General features: G+C 46.6%; 1 protein-coding gene across 8 annotated transcripts in view; it reads right to left on the bottom strand.

The window, feature by feature from the left end:
• nlgn3a (neuroligin 3a) overlaps positions 1 to 15,618 on the bottom strand; it is a gene marked incomplete at its 3' end in the record, with an annotated part of 101,743 nt that extends 86,125 nt beyond the window's left edge. The window contains exons 1-3 of one of the 8 annotated variants that reach the window (XM_079745017.1): positions 15,498 to 15,618; positions 14,337 to 14,396; positions 6,613 to 6,684 (exon numbers count right to left, since the gene is read on the bottom strand). In XM_079745017.1, coding sequence (XP_079601143.1) covers positions 6,613 to 6,684; positions 14,337 to 14,396; positions 15,498 to 15,603 — 238 coding nt within the window. In that variant the 5' untranslated portion in view covers positions 15,604 to 15,618. Of the gene's footprint in view, positions 1 to 6,612; positions 6,685 to 14,336; positions 14,397 to 15,489 lie in introns of all 8 variants that reach the window. The other 7 variants (XM_079745015.1, XM_079745019.1, XM_079745020.1 and 4 more) reach the window with 7 other exon arrangements.
• Between the last annotated feature and the right edge of the window lie 433 nt (positions 15,619 to 16,051).

The raw sequence follows: 16,051 nt of genomic DNA, 5'->3' as shown, positions 1-16,051 counted from the left end.
AGCTTTGGTGTGTGGGGGCCTTAAGGGTGGTGGCAGGGCTCCATCGCAGAGCATCACGCTACACACAGGCAGATGAGAGGGGGCCCCGGGGGGCGGCCCACTTCCATGGGTCCGCAGAGTGGCTGAGGGTTGATTGGAGTGTCAGTGGGGGGGGGGGGGGGGGGGGGGGGGGGGTGCGGTCAAGAACAGGCCTGGAGCCTCGAGTGCCTCCACACTTAGTGACACGCAGCAGGGGAGGCAGGGAGGGAGGGAGGGAGAGAGGGAGGTGGGAAGGGAGGGAGGGAGAGAGGAGGGAAGGAGGGAGAGAGGAGGGAGGGAGAGGGGAGGGAAGGAGGGAGGGAGAGAGGGAGGGAGAAGGGAGGGGAGGGAAGGAGGGAGGGAGAGAGAGAGGGAGAAGGGGAGGAAGGGAGGGGAGGAGGGAGGGAGAGAGGGAGAAGGGGAGGGAGGGAGAGGGGAGGGAAGGAGGGAGGGAGGGAGGGATAGAGGGAGGTAGAAGAGGACGAAAGGCGGAAGGGAGACATCAGGGGAGGGAGAGAGAAAGAGAGGGAGGTATAAAAGGAAGGAAGGAGAGAGGGGAACATCAGGGAGAGAGCAGGGGAGGGAGGGAGAGGGGAGGGAGGTAGGGACAGAGGGGGCAGGCTTGGGGTCATGTCTTCCCTACCTCTCCCTTTCCATTATTCTTTTATTTTTTCCTATTCTACCACTCTTGTCCTCTGGAACTCTTCTCTCCCCTCTCTGCTTTCCTCTCTCTCGCGCTCGCACTCCTCACTCAACCCCACCGAGAGTACATGGTCATAAATCTGCCATTAGCACCCCCCCCCCCCCCCCACACACACACACACACACACACACACACCCTCACCCACACACACACACACTTTTCTGAGGTAGGGGGAGATGGCCGCGCTCCTCCAGAGAGGGCCAGGACAACGGCAAAGTGGAGAGTTGTCTACAACATCCATCGCGGTTGTCAGGGGCGATCAGCGAGGGTCTGAGGTGGGGGTGTGGGTGGAGCTGGTGACAGTGTCCTTATGTAGCAAGACATGACATGCATGCACCCCACTTTATTGCCCGTGTCAGCCCCAATCTTCACACTCCACTCCTGACATGTCTGTTACCGTCACCGTGCCGACACTGGAGACCGCAAACTGTATTGTGCTGGGTGTCCCCGACGCTGTAACAGGGTGGGGGGGTGGGTGGATGAAACCCCAAAAGACTGCCGCATGGCACTTAAGTCCTTAATTATGACATGTCTTCCGCTTCTTTTCCGAATGAAAGGCACGTCAACACACATAACTTAACAACGTGGCTGCTGAAAGCAACACTATACTTTATACTATATGTATGTTTGGTGGAGAGGAAATCTTGGAATAGAGGAAATAGAAGGAATAGAAGGAATAGAAAATAACCACAATTCTATTTTAGACTAAAAGGAAGACCCCTGCCTTGGGCTGGCCCTCTGCCCCCCTCCTTTCACACAGACACACACCTTACCGAAAGGTGTTGCCAGGCTGTTGCTATTTTGAGGCTGATCCTCAGAGCTTGCACACACACGCACACACACCACGTGAGTGATGGAGCAGGTAGCAGGAAAGCATCTTATAGCAGAGCTGTTTTAACAATGCCAAATGTCACAGTGCAGCTTACAACACTTGACATTTATGGAAAAATTGAAGGATGTCTTGTGTAAAGAAAATTTGACCATGTCAGCTGGCCTGGGTAGAGGTGCATGATGTGTGTGTCTGCGTGTGAGTATTTGTTTGTGTGTGTGTATGTGTGTGTGTGTGGATATTTGTGCCTTCTCCGTGGATCTTGACAGCTCTCCAGTAAATGCAATGCGAGGAATGACCTTTTTGTAAAAGTGACATCTTGCTCCCTGGTCGGTGAGTTTGTGCATTAAATATGTTGTTGGTTACACTGCAGACGGTCGCTTTGATCTTTACTCTGAAGCTGTGCTGCTTTTTCCCGAAAGGACAGAGCCGCGTGTATACGTGAGAAAGGGAGATAAGGGGATGAAAAAAAAGGGATTGAGAGAGATAGAGAGAGGGGGCGAGCGAGAGAGACAGAAGATGAAGGAGAAAGGGAAGGTGAAGTAGATAGATGCGGAGATAGATAAAGGCAGAGGAAAATCTAAAAAGCAGACAGTGAGAGGAGCCTTCAAGGCTATTAGTCAAATCCCCAAGAGCCATGTTGGATCTAGATGAGAGGAGTTGGGGGTGAGGAGGGGCCGTCATCCTTCTGAAGACCCACAGACAGTTGTTTTGCCTCTCAGGGAAAGACCTTTAGTCCTGCGTTTCTGCTGCTGCTGCTGTCGCTGGAGCGAACTGCAAGGGCAGGTACGCCGTTCACTGCATGCAAAGGTTGGAGACTCACACACACACACACACACACACACACACACACACACACACACACACGAACGCACGCACACACACACACACACACACACACAGAAACCCACGTCACGTAGGGACTCACACACACTCACATGCACCGCCCCGTGCATGCAAAGGTTGGAGTCTCACCAATAAACACATACACCTACACTCGTGTGAAATTGTGAATTACTTCCTCTTATTCCGCTTTTCATTGCCTTAACTTTTCAAAGGAATTGGGTTTCGCCGTGGCAGTTATGCTCCGTCACTAAGAGAAGAGTAAAGGAAGAGAAAAAAAGCAAGACAACAAGAGGATATAGCTGAATGTGCCGCAGTCTTCTGAAGGGGCCAAACGATGCCCTTGTTGACCGGCCATTAGCAGCAATGCTTATCTTGGAAAGAATCGGAACAGCGGCGTTCTAACCATCTCTGCATAAAATGGGCTTCAAGGACCATGATTTCTCATCGCCGCCACATCAGAGAGAATGGGATAATGGTGGGAGGGGGGGGGAGAGGAGGGAAGAGCGATGCAGTGTGTGTGAATCGTCCACATTGTCGATTTATGGCTCCGCAGGCAGCCCCCGCGCTGAGCTGCGGACTGGAGTTGAACGGGGATCCGGTCGGGGCCAGTGCAGTGGAATTAATGGTAATACCCGGGCAGGTGGAGCTCAGCTCTGCTCCCTGGCAAAGAGACACGAATGGGAGCTTCAAGTGGGGCGGGGGCCGGGGGAATTAGTGTGAAATTTTTCTGTGTGTGTCTTCTCTCTAGTGCACCGACCGTGGGTAACCGTGTGAGTGTGTGCGTGTGTGTGTGTGTGTGTGTGTGTGTGTGCGTGTGTGTGTGTGTGTGTGTCTGTGAGAGTGGCGATGTTTTCACGTGATACCGTGTGGATGAATGTGCGCACGAGCCGCTGAGAATTATTTTAGCATGTTTGCACGCTCGGCTGATTAAATGGATACGGGTGAATATCCACACACGCATGCACATTTCGCGCGCGCACACACACACACACACATACACACACACACACACACACACACACACAAATTCGCACAGCTGGGGACTGTTCCTCATGATTAGAACTGGAGCTCAGTACACAAGTGACTGACGCACGCACGCACGCACTCACACACACACCCCCCCCAACCGACCCCCACCCTCCGCTCAAACCACAACACACGCACACAAACACACACACACACACACACACATGCACGCACGCACTATCTCTTATCTGTGGAAGGGGGTCGAGGCAGCTCAGTCACAAGACATGTGGGTGGGGAGGGGGGGTCGTGGCAGCCCCCGCAAGAGAGGGACGACGCTACAACCAACAAACAAACGCACACACAAACACACACACAGCAGTGCGTCATTCCCCATCGGCTTGTTCCACCTGACAGATTCAGCCGAGCCACCTGTATTTACATGCGGGCCTTTATCTGAGTGCCTTTATCTAACAGCAGCAGGTACGGGATTCAAAATGAAGGTTTTGATTGTGCTGCCGGTGGAAAATCACTGCGACCCGGGCCCACGCTAACGGAATTCTCCACCGTATTGAATCGGCGGTTGAATTAGAATGCACTTCAGGGGATGGGAGCCGAGAGTGAGCGGTGGGATGGGGGAGCCTGCACAGCGCTCTTGTCCGGTCAGGGGCTGACTGACAGCAGCGAGACCAAATTACAGAGCTGGGAGAGGCAGCGGAGACGCTCACCATGAAGACACAGAGGGAGGGCCGTAACAAGGTAGCCGGCCGGCCTGATGTATGGTGGACACGGAGAGGGGGTATTAGCCTTGGTGAGACAGCCTGCCAACTGAAACAGCACGGTAATACAGGGATGAACGGCCTGAGAGATGGTGGTGGAAGGAGAGGAGGGTGGTGGAAGGGGGCGGTGGTGCTGATGGGTTGGCAGACAGACAGAGACAGCCCAGACACGACAGCTACTGTCCAGACGGAAGGAGGAAATGTGAACAAGAGGGGAATGGAAAGGAGACGCGTATGAGCGAATACATTTGGCTTTCCATTTTATCTGTTTTAAAATATTACGTTTCAGTTTCAGGAGATGCGATGATGGGCCGTTTTCTCATCGACATTGAGTGCTTATTTTTCAGTCTGGTTGTCTTGTATCTATCACTTACTGTCCGTTGGACTCAATCCTACGACTTGGCATCACACCTTCACCCGGTGCAGTAGTTATTAGAGATCACCATAATTCGATGTAGCATCCTGTTGCTTCCCTGTACTGTATCCACCATCCCATGGACATAAGATAACACAACAACCATTCATATGTGGAGGGGTGGAACACAGATTTCATTCCTGGGCCAGGACATCTCAATGAAGACACATTCACCAGAACAATGGGGAATATCTGGCTGGTGTTTGGGGGGGGTTCAGGATTGATGGCCAACTCTGTCACACATGCATTAGCTCCAGTGTTGTGGAGCAATTCGTCTGGGACAGCATTGTGGTGCCACGGTGATGCTCAGTAAATAGCATTAGTTAAGCTCGGTAAAGAATAGACTTGTCACATTTTCACTGAGGCCCGGTATTGCACAACAGCTCAGAGAGCAAGCCGCTGTGTGTGCATGCAAAGACTTGCCAGACAAAGGGATTGACACTTGTCAGCGATTTTGAATGGTATTAGGGCTACACACACGGCAGCGCCACATGACGCTTGAGGGATGTGGAGAAAAAAGAAACTTCTGACGCTACTCCCCTCTCTCTGCCTCTCTCGTTCTCCCTTTCCGCCCTCGCACACTCAAACAAGCATGCACACACACACGCACACATACAGGCATGCATGCACACACACACACACACACACACACACACACACACACACACACACACACAGGCACATGCCGCACACGCACAGCCACACACGCACTACAATCAAGGCGTCGACAATTTGGCTTTGGTTGCAACAGCTTGCCCTGGGCTTGAATGGAGAAACACCTGCACGTCAAAGCGGTGCCATGGCAACGCTTCTAATTCCACCGCGAAGGCCGGCGTGAGCCCTGCTCCTATTTTAGAAGAGATAAACCCCAACGGGCAGAGGAGCAGAAGCCTCACTGCAGGCCATTAACCACCCCTGACACGCACGTCTCAAAAAAAACACCACAAAGTAATAAATGCATTAATGAATGTACTAATGAGAACATATGCAAATCCTGACTCCCAAACACAAGGCGACATGGCAGCCTGGGCGCGGGCAGTCTGTTTTTGTTGTTCCTTATCTTTCTGAAGTCGATACGCATTCCGCTACCCAATATATGCACTACGGCCCCCGTGCATTCTGTGTATGCTACGCCGGGTCCTCAAATACAGCCCCGTGGTCCAATCCGCAACTGCAGCGTGTGTCAATAGCTCCACCTGAGATGTTTCCCTCCACTGTCTGACTTCTGATGCCCCGCGGTGTCAGTAGCTGGAAGAAGTAGGCGACTATATGCAGGGCTTGGTTTTGATTCAGGGGTTTGGGGAGAGGGGGAGGAACGGGGGGGGGGGGGGGGGGGGACTTAAGCCGTTTCTGTTGCGGCAAGAGAATCGTCTCTCATTCTAATCTCGGCACAGATCCAACCTGAGCCTAGAATATCCAAGATAAATATGGAAAGTGAACAATGTGATTGCTGAGCAGCAACTTGCGGTTTTTTACCCTCTCTCTCTCACTCTCTTTCTGTCTCTCTCTCTCATTCGGTCCTCTAATCCTCTCCAGCAGCACTCGTGAACCCAGGCTCCTCATATAAATCTAATGGCAAACCCAGCGAATGGTCTGATATTACACTGCTGCTCCAACTCATTCCCTTCAGCATTATCGGCACAAATTCAACAGCCTTCCGACACCTAAAGAGTGTTGGCCAGGCTGCCTCTGCCTCTTGTAGCAGCCATTTCCTGGGTCGGTTCTTAACAGTAAATACAGGTAAACCACGCATTCAGGTTATCTCACCTTCTACCCGATCCTATCTAAATTCAAGAAGGCAGAAATAAAAGGAATACATCTTTCATAGACATCGTGAAATATAAATGGAATGCCGAACTACCGAGACATTGTCCCAGAGAAAGAAAGCTGAATATCTTTCCGTTTCGGATGATGATGCTGATGCTGATGCTGATGATGATGATGCAAGATGGAGGTTCATGGTGACATCATGTCAAACCTCGAAGTGAGTGGTGGAAAAAAAAAGGGGAAAGAAATAGAAAATTCAACAAAAAAAAAAACATGCACCATCTTTGTTCACCGTGGAAAATACCTTCGTCTTCATCACCGTCGTTATCGGATAAATCCTCGCCCTGTTTTTTTGCATTGGTGCCTATTAAATTGAAGCAGGGAGAGACACAGAGAGGCACAAACACATTCAAATAGCAGTTTGTTTGCAGAGACAGAGACGAGGGCTAAGGAATTATTGTAAGGAGCCACAATATTAGTTGAAACCACATTTGAATAATAATTTGTCTCATCTAAATATATGAATGCCATTACCATTTTTTTTGCAAGGACAGTTTCCATTAATACACAAGGCAGGTACAAAAAGAAACATACACAAATAGAAGACTCCGGAATATTTGTGAACCAAAAAATAAATAGTGTGGCTTATAAATATGCTTGGAAGAAGGCGTATAATTACCAAGCGAGCATCGCAATAGCATGTCAATGATCCAATAATACATTAATAGGAAGAGAGTCATACATCACTGATGGTAGAACACATCTTGGGAATTCATTAGGAAAAAACTAATTCCGAAACAGAACCTATTATTTATTTGGGTTAAGGAAGTATACTGACACTTTAGTCTCTAAATTAACCAACACATATTGAGTCTAAGCTATCTACAAGCATCCACGCTTTCGTTCTAATCAATGGCAGCTTTCTCTCAACAAAGATGAGCAGGAGGGCAAACAAGCCTGCATGTTATAGCGGGACCTTTTAATTTGGTCCACACGACTCCAACACTAATTACCGTACCGAAACGATATGTTGATTGTTAACAGGTAGCGCTGATAAGAATCGACATGGCTCGTTATAGACATTCGAGGCACAGAAAGTAAAGAGATCTGTTCAGTAACATGTCAAGCTTCACAGGTAACTCTGTAACTCACTGGACACCAGGTTATGTAAGACTATTAACTAACAGATCCACCATTCAAATAATATGTATAATATTAATTATAATACTTTGAATGAAGATCATTGCAATTTGGACTAGTCATGCCCATAGCATTTGCATATGCCTTGAGTGACGTTATTAAAGTATATAAAAAGGAGCAGCTGAAACAATGGTTGATAAGCTGTGAATATGTTTTGCACCATTTGCCAACAGACATGCTCAGTCTTTGCATTTTATTCTCTGGATTGACGTTTTTTCTTATCTAACTTTTCTTTTATCTCCTTTTGTTGTTAACAAAATGGGTTAACATGTAAGCTTGTCAGTAGAATCATTAATATGCAAAAATAACTAAACGCAGTGTCGTTTGAAAATTGGCAGAGACATTTGCTTTAATTATGGGAAAAAAAAACGATGTCTAAGACTTCAACCTGTTCCTCAGATAATCATTTACCACACGCCAGCAGTCGACGTGTGCACAGTTTAGCTCTGTAACGTTTGTATTAAGCAGTGGCTTCCATCACACCATTAAACGGGATGCTGCTGTGATTCCCTTGCATTGTGAGGAGAATGTGCTTTGAAACTGTAGATCGACATGCCTCTGCGTTAACCCTCCCAAAGGTATTCCTATCCTCATTGTACCTGGCACATAAACAACACCTGCTTGTGGAAGATGATAATGTTGCAGCAACTGTGAATATAAAAGAACCCTCTGCTTCTGACATCTATTTACAGTGCAAATTAATATTAACGTTCAGCCCCCTTCTACTACGTATTGAGAGAATCGTAGCTTCAGTCTGTAGGTCTCCGGAGTCTCGTAGCTGTGTGTGCAATACTAAAAATACATCACGTTGGTGGCAGGTGTAAAAATGTAATGCAGATGAATCATAGCTACACTATGCATACAGGGGAATGTCAAACAATGTGTGGGTCTTTTTGTTCCGGCCAATTAAATATAACATTGCTTTCATAATTATAACAACTACAACACATGCATTTCCAGACTGTAACATAAATATGCCCTCCTCATATTTATTTCACAGCTCCTATCAGCTCCTACTATACAACTCCTGTCAAACACACACATCTCAATGTGCTTTCTGACACAGTAAAAAAACGCTGGGTTTCCAGAGCGTGTCTCTTGTCTGTTATTGAACCAAAGTCTCAGAGACAGCCCTGAGTTTGATGGCCGACGATGACAGGAAAGCCGTGTCGCTCTGAGTTGCCTCAGTTGTTTTGTCTTAGGGTCGTATGGCGCATCCGTAATATGAATCAAAAAGAGTTCCATGAGCAAGGTGCCCAGGCTGTTATAGAGGAGGGCATTTGACCTTGAAGATCAGCTCGGTGATGGAGCTCTGATCGGGAGTGTGATGGAAAGTAAGTCGACGGCCAATCAGGCAAATCGTATCCCGGCCCCCAGCAAGTGATAGCTTATTTTGGACGGCAGCTCTCACAAGCAGCTATTTTTCACTTGGGCTGGACAAGGCAACCTCATCTATCCATTTTGGTTTGTTGTTCAAAGGATGCCAGTTTCAGGGCCTAGTTGTAAAGCAATCGACTTGAGATGCTGCATACCAAAAATATTTTTACTTACACACACACACACAATCGGTGTGCTGCTCACCTTTTATACATCGTCACATGCCAGACACAGACCCACACCACACACACGGAAATACTCCAGAGATTCCAGACTCAATCCACAATTCACTGAATACGCTGAAGAAGGGCTGAATGTTAACTGCCTCTCCTTTGCAGTAAAAAGGTTGACTGACAATAGATGTGCCTCGGAGTTAAATATGAGAAAGGTCACAATGCGGAAAGGGACTTATTTTGCAGCCTTGACGATTCAGAGTGGTTATATTCAGTCTGTAATCCTCAGGTGGTCATCCATTTTTTCCCAGAATACCCGTTCTTCCTGCCTCCTCCCACCTTTCTCTTCATCCCTCCCACCTCTCTTGGTGCCCCTCTTTTTCTGTATCACCGTCTCTCCCTCAATCAATCCGCTCTCTCTCGCCCGACCTGTCCCTTTCAGGGGAGGTTGGAGAACAGGGAAAGAGGGAGGCAGAAGAGTGAATGATGATGGAGGGCTTGGCTCAAAGGTTAAGGAGGTTGTAATCCTAGAGCAAAGGACAGCCAGAATTCACACTGTGCCTCAGCTGCTCCCAAAACGAAAAAAAAGCTAAATAAATGGCAGCCGCTCCGTCTATCTTGCCCGTCTGAGCCCTGGTAATATAAATAGACGAGTTAAAGAGCAGCCGCATTATCTTTGAGTGCGCCGACGACACGGCGAACTGAGGTCACCGTTAGCCTCCTCCAGATGCATGTTTCCATGTTGAATATTTTATCACTGCTGGAGGAAAATGGAAACAAACATAGCTGTCGTGCCAGAGTCTAAAAAACAAGAATCAAGGCTCTAAATTGTGCAATCGCAGAGAACGCCTGAAAAACCTTCACAATAAAGGCCTGCGGGGGATATCGAAAAAAAACAAAGAAGGCCCGCCATTTCAAAAATCGAAACCCTCCAAATAAATTCCACCTAGATTCATTCTTAGCATAGTCACTCCTGACTGAGCCCAAAGAGTGCTGTTGTTATTTTTATAAGCCTGTTTGCCAAGCAGCCTCTTAAGCAGCCTTGATTATATCACCGTTTGCGTCATTCAGTATTCCAGCCGGCTTTGAGGGGTGACTGCGGCCCCGAAAGCTATTGGGTGCTAGCCTGTATTGAGCACTCCCTCTTTGCTCGGGATCAACAAAGGGCTCACGGCGCGTGATGTTGTGCCTGCGTGTGGACCGGGGGCCCAACAGCGCGACCGCAGACCCACCGCGGTAGCGGCGGGGAGCCCCTGAATAGGGACTTCCTGCCTGAGTCGCCCTCTTGCATCTCAAGTCGTACTGAATGAAGCCGCCACCATCGCCACCGGCCTGTTGCGGCCTTCAACCAACACTGGGGCTCATCACCCCCCCCCCCCTGAGAAAAAAGGACATCTGGTCTATTTGCCGAATCACACAGAGCAATATTTGTTCTCATCTTTAGCTGTGGAAGAAAAAAAGAAAAAGGAATGAGAATAAAGTTTTTTTCGGCTTCTCTATTGGGTTTGGCTCACAGCTTTTCCTCTGCAGCACTATGGCGGTCGCCTATCCCTCCCTGAAGCAAAGGGGGGTGGGGGGGGGTTGGAGGAGTTGAGGCGGCCAACCAAAGGGATTAGCATGGGGTGTTGATGTCTGCCACGGCCCAGACACAGTGGTCTAACCAGGATTGGGCCTTCGGCAGTTTTCATAGCTCTGTAGCTGCTGGAGGTCAGCAGCGGGTAAGAAAAAAAAATAAAAAGTCAAATGTCTCTTCTGGGGTAGTTAATCTACAGATTTGGCATCCGACGGAGCTGTTCAGTACAGACGGCTCGGGCCACATCACACAGGCCGCGTGTCTTGCCCACGATGGCTGCATAGGAATGATAGTTGAGTGGTTCAAATCAGGGCAAAATGGATGTCCGACTCAGCTGCACTTAACGCAAATTGACCGGTGATGACAATAAACTCGGGGGTCGGAGAGGCCTATCGTTTTCGCCGCGTCTCTCAGGAGCAGCGCGGTCGGTAATACCCAGGGCACCGCCGCTGGTTTCGGCACGCGACGCCGAATGCATGACGACACACGCAGGGAGAGGAGATGGCCGCTAGTCCATCAGCGGAATGGATGCTCCTCATCACTCCCATCACCGCCGCAATAAGAGGCTCATCAGCAAGCGCCCGGAGTCCCTCTCCTCTCTGCCAATTTAAGTTTAGCCGTCAATTAAAAACAAAGAGGGGAAACAACTTAATAATTGGGAAAAAAAAGGGAACCTTTTAAAAAGATATGCGTTGACCTCATCAGTCTGCGCTCGCTCCATTGACCAATCGTGAGCTAATCTGGTGCTTTGGGGACCCGGGTGCTTAGCTGTCTGCACGCACACCATTACCCCTCTCCTCACTTCATTCCCTCCAAATGACAGAGTGATATAACCAAGGCTCTGGTGTCTCTCTCCAGACTCTGATGTCACCGCTGTGTGTGTGTGTCTGTGTGTGTGTGTGTGTGTGTGTGTGTGTGTGTATGTATGTGTGCACAGGGTACGTAAGCAGACCTGGCCGTAGCCAGAGGATGGGCGGCTGTTGCTGAGTGTGCATGTTTGGTCAACCTCCGGGTGACCTTGGCTGTTGCTGCCGTGGACATTGCGAGGGAAGGGGGATATATTGGAAATACTTAAGAAAGGTCAGATGCCATTCACTTAATGCCACTCTTGTCATTGAAAACAGCCTTTCATCACACTTATGTCCGGCTTACATTATTTCCACATAATGCCCTAATCATGGAGCAGCTTTATAAATCAGTGCCGCTAAGCACAATCACAGTGTTGCACTCTGTCAATGTGTTTTACTGGTCTAAAATTCAAAAGGGAAAAAAAGGTGTCCCTTAATGGACTTTTTGTGAATTTCATACAGTAAGATGTATTTTTTCAATAAATGAGCAAGTAAAAAATAAGCAGACTGCAAGCTCTCCTACTTAAATACTATACAAAAAACATTCATGCAGTATAAAAAGATGTATACTCTAAAAGAATATATTTATATTTTATTTATTAATGGGGATCATGTTAACTAAGGTAAGGGTGTTCATGTAACTAAGATATTAATTTCTACATGATTTAATAGGGTTAGGCTTGAAACTAACCCCAACAATGTAACCATTCATTATCTAACAGGGTAACATTATTCAACCCAATTCAATAATGGTTAAGAAAAACTCCATTAGTAAATTATTACTAGACCATTAGTTATCTGTTTGTTAATTATTATTACTGCATTAACTAATGGTTAATAACATTTCTATTATTGTAAAGTGTAACCATTATTTTCTATATTAACATAATATATTATTATAAGTATATTAACATATAATCCATTGATTATTTATCAGTTTTTCACACCACAGCCACCTTATCCATAAGATTGATTCTATAAGATTAAAAATAAATATCCTCAATAATAAATGCTTGGTGTCTTTGGTAAGCCAATGCTATGAGACAAAGGTGCTCACTGGAGGTGAGAGGATCATCTTGTATGCTACTGTCGTGACAGGATACAGTTGCCTGGCAACCCTGTAGAAAACACTCTTAAGTCAGTTATATGGGACGGTTATATCTCAAAATTGTCTTTTCTAGAGTATTCTTGTTCAAAGCAACAGGTTTTAAATTGGTCGTTAAGGTGTTGTCGTTAAGCGATATAGGCTACCCAGTGTGTATGACTCTCCTCCACCTTAAAAGGTCACGGTAAGTACAGAATGCTAAATTAGAAACAGATTCCTCCAGGTACATTCTGTTCTGTACAAATAAAACACACTTCTGAAATCAAGGCAATTAAAGCTTAATGAAAAGTAAACAATGAATGCTAATGAATGCTAAACTTGTAATTGTAGCTGTAAATATTTTTTGGTTCCCTTTGAAATGGTTAAAAAACTGTGAACAGTCTTGCTTGATTAGCTTTACTTTGCTAAGGCAGAGTATGCCGAAGAATGAATGAATTAAAATGCGATACAAATTGAATGACTCTACAGTTGTTTTGTTTGTTTCGTTTCCAAATCAGTTTAAGAATAAATAAACTTTTTCCAAAGAAATGTACATTCTTACATCTCAATGTATGCAACATGTGTGTTAATAGCAATACAGAGTGCTCGTATAACCCTTCCCAGGGAACACACAACTCTGTTCCACAAGACCAACACATAAAAAACATTTAAATAAAAAAAAATCCTCATTATCAAACATGGGGAAGATAATTGAAAAATGTCCAAATGGAAAGGAATATTAAAGAGCTATATTTCCGTGCATATTCCCACAACTGAGACTAATTCAGAAGTAGGAATGCCCTGGGGCTGTACTAGTCTCAAACCAAATTGGTTTACGAAAGCCGAGTGTGCAGGCTCACAGAGTCAGGCCAATAGAAGACTTCTGCCTCCATGGAAATCAACAGCTGAGGTCTCACTGATAAAACCCAGCGTCTTAAGGCTACTCGTCAGGTGCTCCAATACCTGTGGGTAGCACACAAAATCAGGCCATGTGTTGTTATTAACACTAAGCATTAACTTGACGCCAAATAAAATTGAACCGTGTCTCTCTAAAGTGTTGAATTACGAGCTGAATTTAAATTAAAGCTGCCGTGCCCGAAAACACGACTCGCTCATTGTACAACGTGAATGCAAATGTTGAGAAATGGCTGTCGACATTCGTAGCGTGAATTTAATCAACGGCAGAGGCAAGAATACTTGCCATTGTCAAATTTGACAAACACTTTCAATAAACTGGTGTCTTAAGTGCTGTCGGATCATCCTGAAACATGACCAAAGTTCTAAAGTGCTTGGGTTTTATGCTCGAGCACTTAAAAGAGGCAATCCTGCTTTTGAATCAATCAAAAGCTAATGTATGCCACCTTAGCATAAAACAGAACGAAAAACCCTACACAAAAGAAATCCCCCAAATTCAAAACGGTTAAACAATAAAATACACTTATCATTCATAAGACTTAACACTGTATTCCTTGTATACATAGTTATTTAGGTAGCAGTTTTTGCTATCACTTTGCTATAGATGTAGTCATAGCAAAGTTCACTGCACCAAAGCATGCACTGCCACGCATTTGCTCCGCTCACACACAGCCACCAATATATCAAAGTTAATCCAAGTCCCATCTTCATTGAAACAGGCACTTTGGTTCCAGAGTTGATTGCTGGGGAAATCTTGATGGGCTTTGTGTGGACAGACCAACCACTCTGCTCTTTTCTTTCACTCTTTCAATTTTCTCTCCGTGTTGCGTTTTTTTTTTTACATACCTCCTTTTCTACACATTTTCTTGTTGGGTTTCCTGGCACATTCCTTGGATATCCTTTTGACTGTGAAGTGAATGAAAGAACTACAAAATAACAGGAGACTCTGAAAAAGACCGCAGTTGACATGCAACAACTTACTGATTACACCAGAGCGTTTGATACGCCTCTGCCCATTCTCCCCTTCCCTCCCCATCAGAGTTATCAACAAGACCTGTTGAGAAAGTAACTTTGGGTGCTGCTGCAGAAATATTCCATTAATTGTGGAATGAATTTGCTGCATTCTGGGACACTCGAAGCCCATATTCACATGCACTTCTATATAAGACCCATTACAACCACACAACACAGTAGCAAGAAACAGTCTCTATGCATTGCCTGTGTTACCAGAGTTCTGCCATTCAAATTGAAATGTAGTGATATCAGGATGGTCCAGATATTCCTTTTTAGAAACCGTAAGACTTTATGCTGATCTTGCTGTGTGGGAGTTCAAACATAATAGAGTTGGTCAGTAGTATGAAACTTTTAGCAAAGATCTTGAGTCTCAGTGAGGGCTAGTTCATATTTGCCTTTTGCAAGTATCTTTCAAGTATCAAACTTTGCTGAATTTAGCCTAGTGCTTAGACTGGCAGAAGCAAAGAGAGTAAGGGGTCTTACATAGGTCAGGCTAATGCCACGGGCCTCTCATGTACCAGATAGAACATTTCACCAAACCTGCGTTAGATCATTCACTAATGAGGCAGGCTTCTAATGGCTAATTACCCCAGAACAGTCAAGTCAGCGAGGGAAGGGCGGTGCACCGAGATCACTACACTAGATCCAATCTTTTCCTTGTCGGATAGGACCTCTTTTGCTATCTCAATCATTTCTGGGTTGTTTTGTTTTTGCTACTTTTGGCCTGGTGTATACACAAAAGAGGAACCTTTAACAGTGGCATGGAAGGGGGGAGAGGTGATGAGAAGAAGATCAAGTCAAGATGGGAGACTGAGATGGCGGACATTGACACAGCATGCGCCAGACAACACGTCATGCGCTGCACACAATACGGAGAGTAACACAAAGGTCTAAGTGGAGAGTAGGAATCTAGACAGAGAGAGAGATAGAGCTAGAGATAGAAGAGACAGAAGAAGAAGTAGAGTTGTTTTCCTGTGACCTTGACACACTCACCATCCTCAGTGGGAACATAGATGTTTAGATACAGGCAGTCTTCATTTTGATCCTGTATATACGTGGCAACTATATCCAGGTTAAAGGTGAACCATATGGGCATCATGATCTCTGGCACTGCGTTGTGAATGTTTTGCGGGCAGACGGGGGCGAAGTGTGTGGCGTTCTTGATCCCGGACCAGGAGGAAGGGGGCTCGGGGGGCAGGAAGCGCTTCTCCCCCACCGGGGAGGCAGCATATGGCACCCCCAGATATTGGTCCACAGGCCCCAGGATCTCGCTGGGCAGGGGCACCCTCACCCCCCGCAGTTTCCCATACTGCGTGTTCACGGTGGGGTGGTAGTTTTGTCCTCGCGTGGCCCCAAAGCACCAGCAGAAAGTTAATATCCACAAGGACACCGTCGCGTAGAGACTGGTCCAGCCGCGGGCACCTTGCCAGTCCTGTGAGGGGAGATGGCTTCTCCTCAGTGTAAACCACATGGTCCCTGTGAGCGAGCGCAACTGTAAATTACAAACATACACGCTGGGGCTCCCTCGCAAAGAACGCAGGCCTTTC

The sequence above is a fragment of the Pollachius pollachius genome, assembly GCF_949987615.1.
Source record: "Pollachius pollachius genome assembly, chromosome: 10".
NCBI lineage: Eukaryota > Metazoa > Chordata > Actinopteri > Gadiformes > Gadidae > Pollachius > Pollachius pollachius.
Note: the sequence above shows the minus strand (reverse complement) of the source record. Positions and strands in the feature narration are given on the sequence as shown.